Below are 13047 nucleotides of genomic sequence, written 5' to 3'. Positions count from 1 at the left end.
TCTCCTCCATTTCTCTTATTAATTTCACCTATCTTCTAATTTCTTGACAATTTTTATATATATAACCGAGGTTTCGGGCTTGCCCCCCCCCCCCTCAAAAATTCCTGGGTACGGGCCTGACATATAGTATACCATTTCTTAACGGTGGAACAAACACAATTGAAAAATCATTCGTGTCCATTAATGTTCCAAAGATTTCCGTGGCGTAAAGTATGCTGCCTTGTGGATTAAAGATTAGCACCATTCTGAACTGACCAACCTCACCGAGAGAACAGCAGACTGTTTTCCACTTAATTTTTCATGGCATAAGAGCTGATATTTTACAAGAAACTTGTAGGCAGGTTAGATGGACGTTAAGTTTGAACTTGGCAATAGAAGTTTGGTCACGTTTTCATTGTTATTAGTTGGATACCAATAGTTCTTTATGTGCATAAGTTTGGGTTTTCTTACAATGTAAATATCGTCAGTGTTTCTAACTACGTGTAAATGTTATACGTAGGGCTCGGACGTTGAGGACCTATAAATTGCCAAAAAAAGACCTATAAAAAGACCTAAAAATATAAAAAAAGGACCGACAAATATAAAAAAGGACCTATAAATGTTATCCAAATTAATTAATAACTTCAGTTTTAATTACATATTTAATGAATAAAAAAAATACAAAATTCTGGTGGTATGGAACAGACAGTGCGAAGAAACTATATGAATGAAATGCATCTTATTTCAGTCCAAAAATGTTTTTCTCTCGTTTCAGGGATGGTTCAAATATATTTATTTATTTCTTTGCTACAGAAAGGATGTTTAAGAGGTGATGAACTGATGATGATTCGAATTGAGAATGGGCAGTAAAAACGTAGTTGAAAGAAGCTGAAGTTGCAAAAAGAAGCCGTTAAGACCTAAAAAAAATGCTAAAAAAGGACCAATAAGCCAAAAAAGGACAAATGAAACCCACCATTTTCTGGCCTACAATGACCCAAAACGAACATATATTATGTTGGGTCTCGTCTTCGGACACTAGGGGGGGGGGGAAGAAAGGATTTTTCCTCAACTTCCGAGTTCTATTTATAAGATATAATGGTCTAGGTTAGAACCAATGGTCTAAGTTACTTAAAACCTCAAAGCGATAGTTTAGTTAACAGCAAAGTAACATATGTATACGTGGCCTGTCTAAAAAGTATCCGACTTTATTCCAGGAAAAGAAAATCACTTGCCTGGTATGGTATGGTTCACGTCCTAATCCCCTTCGAAGTAGCCCTTTGTGATTTCTCACGCTTATCCCAACGAGACTGCCATTGCTGGAAGCACTCCCGGAATGCCTCTTTTGGAATGTCTCTCAACACCGCCTCGCGTTGTGCATAATGTCCACTCGGCCGTCAAAACGGCGGCGGCCTTTCAGTGGAGATTTTAGCTTCGGGAACGACCAGAGCCATGTCCATCATTATCATCTCCAGTTATCATGGTGTTTGAGAAGCTCTGCATCCCTGCTGACCTTCTACAGCATGCCTTGTGCGACGTCACGTCGAAGTTCTTGCGAGAGCAGCTTGGGCACAAATTTTGCTGCTACCTCGTGCATGCCTAAATCCTCCCGTAAAATTGAATGCACAGAATCTTTGCTAATACCAAGGTCAACAGCAATTGCCATGACTGTCAAACGACAATTTTCCATTATCAAGGACCTCACTTTGTCAACGTTTTCTGCATTCTGGTTTGTTGGTGGCCTTCCAAAACGTTGATCACTCTCCGCCGATGTGCGACTATTTTTGAAGCAGTTGTACGAGTCCTTTATTTGGATAACTTCCATGGCATCATCGCCGAACGCCTTGCGAATTGTTTCGGTTTTCGCTTCTGGCAAAACTTGATGCCGTATCTATGCTCCATCAGTCATCCTAGCAAACAATGATATGCGACATTACATAGAAACACCAGCTCACTCTCCAGCTCCCCCTCCTCGACTTACAGGTCTGACACGCCCACCAACATGCAGGTACATGCATGAAGGTTCCCTGCACCTCTGTGCAGAGTGTAGCCAACTTTCCATAGATATTTTCCGCGGGAAAAGAAAAGGTCGGATACTTTTTAGACAGGCCACGTACATTTAGATACTCTGAAAATCTTAGCTCCCAAAATGAAGTTACAAGTACGCCGCTGAGTGGACATAGCTTAATTCACACAGTGCCTTTTGTACGAAATGTCTTACACATACTGTTTAGAGGCATGCCTAGGTTTTCGTAAAGCGTTTTACATTTTCTCAGTTTTTCCTATACATTCGCCATTCACTCCTTTTACTGCCGTAGCTTTCATTTTGGACAGAAAAGTAAATATATCCTTCAGATTGGCTCACTTTCTTGTGACTGCCCGTTCGATCAGGGCGTGCGTTACATAAAATGAAGACAACAAAGCGAACATACGTAAAACTAAAAGCAACCTTGCATTATTGAAAACCTTTCAACCGTTTGTACCAGTTTCAAATCTTTAGAGTCAAAGCGACGGTCCCCCCTCCCCCCAAGAGACCGCTGAAATCGATACGAATTCGGTAATACCCTGAGAATCGGCGGGGAATAAAACAAGGAAGCTACATAAAGGTCCGCCCCCTGAAAGAGCGGAATAAAAGTAAATTCGTCGGCAAGGGAACAAAAGAGGCTTCTGACGTTTTGTTCCCGAGGATCAGAATTTTTTTTAAGGAGCGAGTGAACCCTTGTATCGAAACGGGAACACGTCCATCTGTCTCGGAAAGAAACACAAAAGTTAAATCCTATCTCCCGAACGCACAGAGAGCAAACGAGCACTTGTAAGAGACCTATTGATTGTTTTGTTCTTTGCGGATCGACGACGTGGGGAGGGCGAGAGGATCCCAGCCTCTTCCGTTACCATGGCAACCAGACGTATCTCCATGTAAGGTGTGCGCCCAGCATCAGACTGGACACGGACATAATGGCTGTCGGACAGCTGCAGGTATCGCTTATGTGCAGAGATTTTTTTTATTTTTTTAGCACCGTCTCTTTACGACATTTCCAGCGGACCTCATTGTCATCCTCGCTGAATGCCCTGTCTGTCTCTCAGAACATGGAGACAAAGGGCGCCACGAACCTAGACTCCTTCCCCACCTAGGAACCATTCGGGATCGTTGATGAGCCCCTGCAGACAACGGAATCTTCATTATTTCCTGACTTCTGGAACAATGGTCTTATTATTTTTGTCCCTGCCTGAAGATGGGGCTATCAAAACGTGGTTGTCTTTTTTTAGTCCAACTTGAGCTGCGCTTTTGTGGCTTTCCGGCAGAAATAAGCCTTGCATGTCCTGGGTACCTTTCAGTGCCAGTTATTCTAGGTCCTACTATTATCACTACGAACTTCATGCGGGAGGCTTGCTGACATTCCCGCTTTAGAGAAAATAATACATTTATCTGCCTCTCTATCTCTCCACTCTGGTCATCTGACCCAAAATGTTTGTGAGAGACATAGATTTTGCTATGTGCCGTCTGGTCATTTTGCAACCTGTCTATGTGCCGTCTGATCTTTTGATTCCTACAATGTTTGTGAGAGACATAGGTTTTGCTACCTGTCTATGTGCCGTCTGGTCATTTTGCAACCTGTCTATGTGCCGTCTGGTCATTTGATTCCTACAATGTTTGTGAGAGACAGGTTTTGCTACCTGTCTATGTGCCGTCTGGTCATTTTGCAACCTGTCTATGTGTCGTCTGGTCTTTTGATTCCTACAATGTTTGTGACAGACATAGATTTTGCTACCTGTCTATGCGCCGTCTGGTCATTTTGGAACCTCTCTATGTGCCGTCTGGTCATTTGATTCCTACAATGTTTGTGAGAGACAGGTTTTGCTACCTGTCTATGTGCCGTCTGGTCATTTTGCAACCTGTCTATGTGCCGTCTGGTCTTTTGATTCCTACAATGTTTGTGAGAGACATAGGTTTTGCTACATATCTATGCACCTCCTGGTCACTTGATCCTAGACTGTACTTAGATACCGTGTGAGAGAGAGAGATTAAGCTACCTATCTATGTATAGTTTGGTCATTTGATTCCCATAGTGTTTTGTGTGAGATAGAAAGATTTATACATATACATACCGTCTGGTCATCTGATTAGGTTTATTCCCCTGAGACATATTTAGATGCCTTTTTATCAATATTTTGGCCATCTGGTTTCCTTTGTTTTGTGAGATAAATAGGTAGAAGTAACTATTTATGTATGTACTTTCTATTTGTCCGATTCTCGTGCTTTTCATTACACAGACATGTCCTCCTTCCATCCTATAGACACTAGGTCTAGATACTCCAAGTTCTTATTGTAGAAGCACACTTGCTGTGATATATTTGGTCGTCATTCATTCTGACTTACAATGTGAATCTGGTTGCCGTGTGTTTTGATTAACGTAGTATAAATTATCCGTTATATTGTTTACATTATATAACTTAACATTTCATTTACGTACGGCAATACTTTTAAATCCTTGCCTTAGCATTGTATAAACAGTTGTTTGAGTTTAGTGAAATTAGTCAATCAGACTGTAACATAGAATGTGTTGTACGGATAGTTATTAGGGCAAAATGTATCTTTGTGGCACTCTGGTATGAGCAATTACACAATGTAACTCCCTAAAGAAAACGTCAACCGCTTCATTATAAACTATTTGTTTATTATATTTAATTTTATTAACTAATTGTGATCATTGAAGATAAAAAGAGTAATTTTGTATTGAAATCACATGTTAACAAACAGTATTTTGTCGTAAAGTGAGGGAAGTACATTTATCTGTAGAATTGCTCATGTAAGCAGAAGTGTTGTGAAAATGGTTTTCACACTTCTTTCTTGATAAAAGACGTATATTTTTTCCTTGTTTTCCTCATGGGCTAACAGCCGGTAATTACTACGAGATTCTTGTAAACATTTGTTGCACATGTAAGGATACATATGTAGTGAACTTTTTTATCTTCCAAGTTGAGGAAGAAATTCAATGTTCCGAGATATCGGTGAGTCATGGCGGGAATCTTAGCGTCGGTTGCAGCTCAGCATTGATGCAGAAACGTAAGATGATGTAATTTTGGCTTTTTCAAAGTGTTGTGGTCTCTTAGCGAGACATTGTGATATATTCGTAACGAGGTAACCATTTTTGAAATACCGTTACAGTAACTCGTCGCGAAGCCAGGAATTGTTGGTTGGTTCTTTATCTTCGTTCAAGAAAGAGTTACATTGGAGCATCTTGCATCATCAAGGGGTGAGGAGGGATTTCCCCTACTAGTTATGGCGTCCCCCGTTATGGTTGTTAATTTCTGGTACTTGGGGAATGAACTGTGTATATATAATTTAATATCCCGATGCATCAAGTGTTGTTACTGCAATCATCTCCCCTGTCTTACTGGAAGTTCCTCACATACCGAATTGAACGACAGTCTCTGTCGTAGCAGCCGGCAAGCATCTATGTAAACTTTATCAGAAAAAAAATCAGGACTGATGTCTAACGGTCCTTCGTCCTGTGAAAGTAGTCCTGTCCGCTAAGTATACAGCTGCCAGAGTTTCTGGAGGTCTTGCAAGCAAGCAGAGAAAGCCTCTTCTGGGATGCTTCTCAGAACATCTGTCACAGCCTTTTGGATTGCAGGAATATCTCGATGTCGCTTCCCTTTCAGCGGCATTTTCACACGGAAAAAACAAATAAATCGGACAGCGACCTACTGGGCGAATATGGAGGATGTGGAAGATACATCAATATGGGACCTTGCATAATCATGCAAGAGAAACACACGTCCCTATTCAATTCCAGTGCATTTGATGCTATGGAACAGTAACACGACGGTCTTCTCGAAATTCCTCACACGTTCCACATTTTACGGTATGTGCTGTTGAAGGTAGGCCTGATCGTGTATCGTCTTCCACTGAAACCCTGCCCTGTCCAAACCTCTTGTGCTATTCAACACACGGCCTCTCTATAATGACTGGCCACATAGGCTTTCCGCGTCATGTTCCATGTGTCCCTAGCTTAACGCAGAGCTTAATGTCAATTCTCTGCTCCAACAACTGCGTCCACCACGTCACTTGTATAACTTCCAACTAAATGAGCCAAAGCGACGAAGAGTTGCTAGGCGCAACCCTGCCACCTGGTGGTGGTTACGCGGAACCACTTCCAAGGACATATACAGTAAAACCTGTCTATCCCGGAACATGATGGTTCCGAGCAAAATTTTCCGTCTTAACAGTTTTCCTTCTTATACAGACTTGACTTTAAATACAGTATAGAGCGCTGCAGGGAATAATGGAAAGACAGATTTACATTTCGCGTTCCTTATAATGTAGAGTACTATTGCATGTACGTACATGAATAAAAATGCGATATATTAATCAATTTCATCATGTCATCACTCATCCCCATCTTCGCAAATTAGCCAAAAGTGGCACAGAAAGCGAAGTAAAATGGACACTCACAAACATCCATGCCCATGCCAGGATTCGAACCCGGGACCCCTGGCGTCGTAGCGCGAAGTGCATAGAAGAGAAAGAGAAAGAGAAAGATTGAAAGATGGAATAAGAGAGGTGAAGAAAGATTGAGATAAAAGTGAAGAAAAAGAAACAAAGAGAGATAACAAGAAAAATAGAAAGATGACGAAAGAACAAAGGAGAAATAGACAAAGAAAGGTGGAGAAAGAGGGTAAGAGATGAAAGAAAGAAACGGAATCGTAACAGCTATGAGTATTGTAGCGCATTCTTTCATATCGACAATGTTACCGATAAGCGAGTGGCAACAGAGGCTTACAGTATTGCATTGTTTTCTTGCGAGCGAAAGAAATAAAGAAAGAAATTTCCGTCTTACTAAGAATAAAAACATCTCGTTGGTCTTTAAATGATATTCCGTTTCCGCGTTAAGGTTTTCGCCTTAAGCAGGTCATTTTCAGGTATAAAATCTGTCCGTTCTGGGGATTTTTTTTAACGTATATACAGGTTTCCTTCTTATAGAAGTTTTTACTGTATATTCAGGACACATCTCAGGTGGCTAAATTACACCCAATTCGCGTGTTTCTATGCTGCAGTTTGAGAATTAAAATACCAATCCTGGAACGTTTCTGCCAGGTTGTGCAAGATTTGTTTTTCTTTTGATTTGCACAGCAAAAGTTACCGCAAGCCTTTTCTTTGCGATACCACAATAGATCAAATGCCTCTTCGAAGTCTGGACAGGTTAAATTACTTTGTCTTTTAGGGAAACAGAGAGGGGAAAATTACTGGTGTAGACAAGAACAAAGAAAGCAGAGAATGACACATGTAAACAAATGAATGGCAGCCGTCAGACGCAGATATAAAGGCCACTAGAGGAAAAAAAAACGCCTGGTAAAGGTTGGGGGATGGGAGAGAGGGAAGCCTGTCCCGGAGCGCATGAAAATCTAGAACGAAGCATCTGGTACGCGAAGACAAATATTTGCCTTTCTCTTCTCGCCAATCCTCTCACTTCTCTTTGCCTTGTTCCCTTTACTTTTAGTTTCGTTTCTTTGGCTTTTACATTACTCCACCTCCCCCGCCTTCGAGAGGTGCTTTTTTTCTCAACTCTCGGCAGACACTAATGATGTTGAAGTCTCCGTCACGATTCCCGACGAAGATGGGCCAGCTGCGTGTATTGCAGCTTTCCCTCCCGAAATGTGGGGGAGTTAGGGGGGTCGCGGGAGGGGGTTAGCGTGGTTTATGAAATGGACGTGACGGTTTTGCTGAAAACCCTTCCGTCCTGCGTCTTGTCAACTGCTTCTCGCCCACTTCTTTGTTTTTTTGAACTTGATGGAAACTGGGGAGAGAAATGTAACGTTCGTCCTCACATCAAACAGCTTTTTTCTACAATCAATAGTTTTTCCCCGAAGAAGATTTTTATCTACAGAATAGAGCACAGTTGTCTTTATTTATTCATTGTTGCTGTAAGGACAGTTGTAGTGTTTTTGTGATAGTACCGTGCGAATTAATCGGAACAAGATATTTTTATGCATGATAGAGTCTCAAACTTGACTATGGTTTCATGATGATGAATCTATGACAAATCGTGTAATACAAATTATGTAACAGAAGGAAGAACATATTAGCTATTAAGAAATATTACGAATATGTAATTTATTGTTTCTAAATAGTGTAATTGATGAATCATTGTATAAGTACAAAAAATACATAAAGTGTGTAGTTATTGACGTATTTCAATTAATTCGCACGGGACTGTAGACCTCATTTCTGATCGGCCTACTTTCTTTCAAATATTTTCTCAACGTTCATACATTTATTAGTGGGCTAATTCACACACACGAACAGTCCCGTGCGAATTAATTGAAATGCGACAATAACCACACACTTTATGTTTTTTTTGTACTTATACCCTGATTCATCAATTACACTATTCAGAAACAATAAATTACATATTCGTAATATTTATTAATAGCTAATATGTTCTTCTTTCTGTTATATATTTTGTATTACACGATTTGTCATAGATTCATCATCATGAAACCATAGTCAAGTTTGAGACTCTATCATGCATAAAAATATCTTGTTCCGATTAATTTGCACTGGACTGTAGCATCCCGTTTCGCCTAATGGCTTATCAGCACCTGTCCGCCATTTTAGGCGAAATAGGATATGCCGTTTCGCCTAAACCAGTTGGAAGGAAAATTTTGGAAGTAAAGGAAATTTTGACGGCGATTTACATAAACTCCAAACATTTAGGTACATGTTCTGATACTAATTACAGTCACATGAGCCAAAGAGTCAGCAGGTGTTGCTCCTAAAATGGAACATTGTCTCACAATCCGGCAGCTGGGAGCGTTTGTCGAACAACCAATACATGTAGCCTTAGTCGTATGCTAACCGCATGAACATACAATACTAATCTACTAAATGAACACAGTGTGATGCAGCATCAGCATTATCATATCAGTTTATGACGTCATTTCTTAGTCTATGTTTTAGTAGGCAGAGAAGATCCTTAGCTAGGAATAAATTATTTATAACATATCAAAACAGAGCACGCATCTCCCTGTCGATATTGTGCTGAAAAGCAATTAGGCGAAACGGGACTACATGGTTTTTGTTAAATGCCTATCTTTCAAAGTTGTATGTTTACAAAACCTAGTGTTTGAATTGAAACTGTGGATGTTATCTTGACGAGAAAATGTTTGATTCTTTATTTTTTAAACTTTTGTTATTTAGCGTCGCTTTTCTGCCACTTTTGTCTAATCGCGACGCGACGATGAGTGTAAGTAATTATACGATTAAATTGATGAATGTATACTCACAAAGAGCGTCGAATAACATGGTACCTGGGGGAAACCCTGGGGGGTAAAGGCGGTCAGGGGCGTGATTCTGATCACATCAACCCCACTCACGACCGGATCAAGAAAGTGTGGGGCGTTACCCCCACACCCCCTATACGCCTTCATGGCGCGGTGCTATGCACAGGGGAACACTTTACCTTTATACTCACAAAGAGCACAAAAGCCCAAGCCTAGATTCGAACCACGACCTCTGGTGTAATGGACGTAACTTGGGACCTAATTTTGAGAGGTGCAGTATCAAACTGGGCCTAATTTTGAGAGGGGCAGAATCAAACTGGGCCTAATTTTGAGAGGGTCAGATTCAAACAGCCTAATTTTGAGAGCGTCAGAATCAAACTGGACCTAATTTTGAGGGGAAAACCTAACTGGGCCAAATTTTGAAAGGGCAGAATCAAACAGCCTAATTTTGAGAGGTGCAGAATCATATTTGGCCTAATTTTGAGAGAAGCACAATCAAACAGCCTAATTTTGAGAGGGGCAGAATCTAACTGAGCTTAATTTTGAAGGGGCAGAATCAAACTTGGCCTAATTTTGAGAGAAGCACAATCAAACAGCCTAATTTTGAGAGGGACAGAATCAAACAGCTTAATTTTGAGAGGTGCAGAATCAAACAGCCTAATTTTGAGAGGTGCAGAATCAAACAGCCTAATTTTCAGAGGGGCAGAATCAAACTGGGCCTAATTTTGAGAGAAGCACAATCAAACAGCCTAATTTTGAGAGGGACAGAATCAAACAGCTTAATTTTGAGAGAAGCACAATCAAACAGCCTAATTTTGAGAGCAGCAGAATCAAACTGGACCTAATTTTCAGACGGGCAGAATCAAACGGCCTAATTTTGAGAGGTGCAGAATCAAACTGGGCCTAATTTTGAAGGGGTAGAATCAAACTGGGCCTAATTTTGAGAGGGGCATAATCAAACTGGGCCTAATTTTGAGAGGGGCAGAATCAAACTGGGCCTAATTTTGAGAGGGGCAGAATCAAACTGGGCCTAATTTTGAGAGGGGCAGAATCAAACTGAGCATAATTTTGAGAGGGGCAGAATCAAACAACATAATTTTGAGAGGGGCAGAATCAAACTGGGCCTAATTTTGAGAGGGGCAGAATCAAACTGGGCCTAATTTTGAGAAGGGCAGAATCAAACCGGGCCTAATTTTGAAGGGGTAGAATCAAACCTGGGGCTTAAGCTTGGGGAAGAGATTCGAAAAGTTTTCCATCCAATAAAAACTGCGTCCAGGATTATTTGCTAAATAACTGCGACGTTTGAAATCACAAATACTACTCTTTATTATTTTGTTCCTCAGGTGTCCTAACTTGTAAATCTTTAATAAATGTGCCCCCCCCTTGCCCCCACTAAGTTACGCCTATGTCTGGCACCGCAGCACATTGTGCTAACCACTCAGCCACGTAGACAGTACATCGCTGTGAGGGAAAGCTTTCGTAGGGTAGGAGGTTGAGGCGTTGCCCGATTCAAGATCCTTAGCCCGTAGGATCGAATTTTGGTCACTTTTTAATATTTTTTTGATAAGCATTAAGAGCCTTCCTGATGGCGTGGTGGTAACGTGGTCGGCTTATAATCAAGGGGTCCCGGGTTCGATTCCTGGTGGAGGTATATTAGTGCGGATCTGTATGTTCAGTCCCTACTAGCTTATCGTACCATAATGTGGACTTCAAACAAAATAATTAATATTTTGATGTTAAGTTAGGTACGTTAGGTTTGGTGTTGTGGTTCAGCCTCCTTTATGTTGCACGAAGGCCGACGTCCGTGGCGGAATGGTTAGCAAAGCGCGCCACGATGCCAGGGGTCCGTGTTTTGATCCCGGCCTGGACATGGGTATTTTTAATGAGCGTCCATCCCTCAACTTCATCAATCCATCGTTTATCCTCACCGTCGCGGTTAGCCAAAAGTGGCAGAAAAGCGACGCTAAATAACAAAAATCAGATGGCATGAAGGAGCTTACAGGGTAACTACTCACCGGGAATTCATTGAATTCCGGGAATTCCTTGAATTTCGGGAATCCCTTGAATTCCAGGAATTCATTGTATTACTCGAATTCCTTGAACTACGGGACTTATGCGTGAATTCTGCTTGATTTTTCTCTGTAGACGTGAAAAATTGCAACTTTTATTAAACCAAATCCCATTGAATTCATACACATTTACAAATGCCCTGAGGCACGTTTCTCACAGTTTAGATTTGATTTTTAGCATGGAAGACCGAAGATTATTCCAAGACATCTTAAAGTTGATTATGTAAATTTGAATTTCAAATTCTTATAAAATTAAAACAAATTCCTAGATTAATATGTCCCGTAACATTGAAGACTGTGTATGAGTCGGAGTATGTTAAATGGCAAATGCAAACTCCATAATTTAAATTAATTAGACACATTAATTGAATTCAATTAGATTTTTTTGTTAGATTTGAATCGCACATCCCCGTTATATTGTTAATATATTTGGCGGTAATGCGTAAGGTTGATATAGAGAAACCCTTGAATATTTGGAAATTTCTCCTTGAAAACCGGGAATAATACTTGCATTTTATCAATCTCGTAGAGTGGCCACCCTGAGTTAGCACAGCTGATGGGCCATTGCGTCATGCAAGAAACTTGCCACTATTGGCTATTGCCATTAGCAACGCCCACAGTTGCGATTTCCATGTGGGTTTTGCAAATACGCGAACACAGATTTGCATGAAGTAGTTGGCGCAGCTGATGGACCATTGCGTCAGGCAAGAAACCTGCCATTAGCAACGCCCACGGTTGCGATTTCCATGTGGGTTTTGCAAATACGCGCAAGGATATGAGACACTCTGTTAACTGGAGCTCTTATGCTCAATTAGATCCCAGAAAGCAGCGGCAGGGAGAACGCGTACCGATGCGACATCCCATCCGAACCATTAGCGGGGGAAATATGTCACTTGAAAGCGGAGAAAGCTAAGCGAATCGTCACCTGGGAGACCGGCCTAGAAGACAATAGATCCTCCCTCCCCCGAAGGTGCACTAGCTCTTCCTGCCCTTTCTTCTGGTAAATATAGAGAAACGAGTTTCCATTATTCAAGTCAGAGCCGATAAAAGGTTTCGATTCTTTTCAATAAACACAAAACAGAAGATAGGGAAGGAAGGAGAAATAGGGAGGAGGGGGAGGTGGAAATAGGAGGAAGTCGTTTATCTTGATTATTGCTAAAGCGACCGCCCACTGCGAGAAAGCGTTGGGCGCGTAAATTGAGAAGCAAACATCTTCAAAACAACAGATGAAACCTCTCTCTCTCGCTTTCAACACAACCATCTCTCAAGTGCTGATCGAGTTTCATGAAAAGAAATGTCATATCTCTAGTGACTGGAGCGTGAGAGGTGACGGGGTGAAATATGGGGTCACCCATTCCTTTTTATTTCTTCACCTTTCTCCTAGGCTCGTTCTCAATCGAGGAATAAGAGTGCCCGCCATTTTCCTGGCAAGGTTCAACTTTTGGAAGCTCGAAACGTTTGGTTTTGAAGTTGGCTTTGTGCTCACCGGGACTGGAACTACTCTTTAGAGAGAGATCCAAACCTCTGTTGAATGCGCCTCCACCGGGAATCGAACCCGGAACCCCTTGATTACAAGGCGATAGTGTTAGATATTCAGGAGGCCAGACGAGGCTCAATAACAAAAATTCACCTGGGCGAGGTGAATTTTGGACATCTTCCCTAATTTATACCTTTCCACCTTTGTCCACGTACAGGAGAAAGAGAGAGGGTTACTCTT

The 13047-nt window shown here is 41.3% G+C and overlaps 1 protein-coding gene across 1 annotated transcript; it reads right to left on the bottom strand.

The window, feature by feature from the left end:
* Positions 1-1492: 1492 nt before the first annotated feature.
* Positions 1493-1801, bottom strand: LOC145980242 (protein GVQW3-like). Its single transcript, XM_083113255.1, has one exon. It carries the CDS (start codon positions 1799-1801, stop codon positions 1493-1495), a length of 309 nt encoding a protein of 102 aa, XP_082969381.1.
* Between the last annotated feature and the right edge of the window lie 11246 nt (positions 1802-13047).

The sequence above is a fragment of the Lepisma saccharinum genome, chromosome 27, assembly GCF_977018435.1.
Source record: "Lepisma saccharinum chromosome 27, izLepSacc3.1, whole genome shotgun sequence".
Lineage (NCBI taxonomy): Eukaryota > Metazoa > Arthropoda > Insecta > Zygentoma > Lepismatidae > Lepisma > Lepisma saccharinum.
Note: the sequence above shows the minus strand (reverse complement) of the source record. Positions and strands in the feature narration are given on the sequence as shown.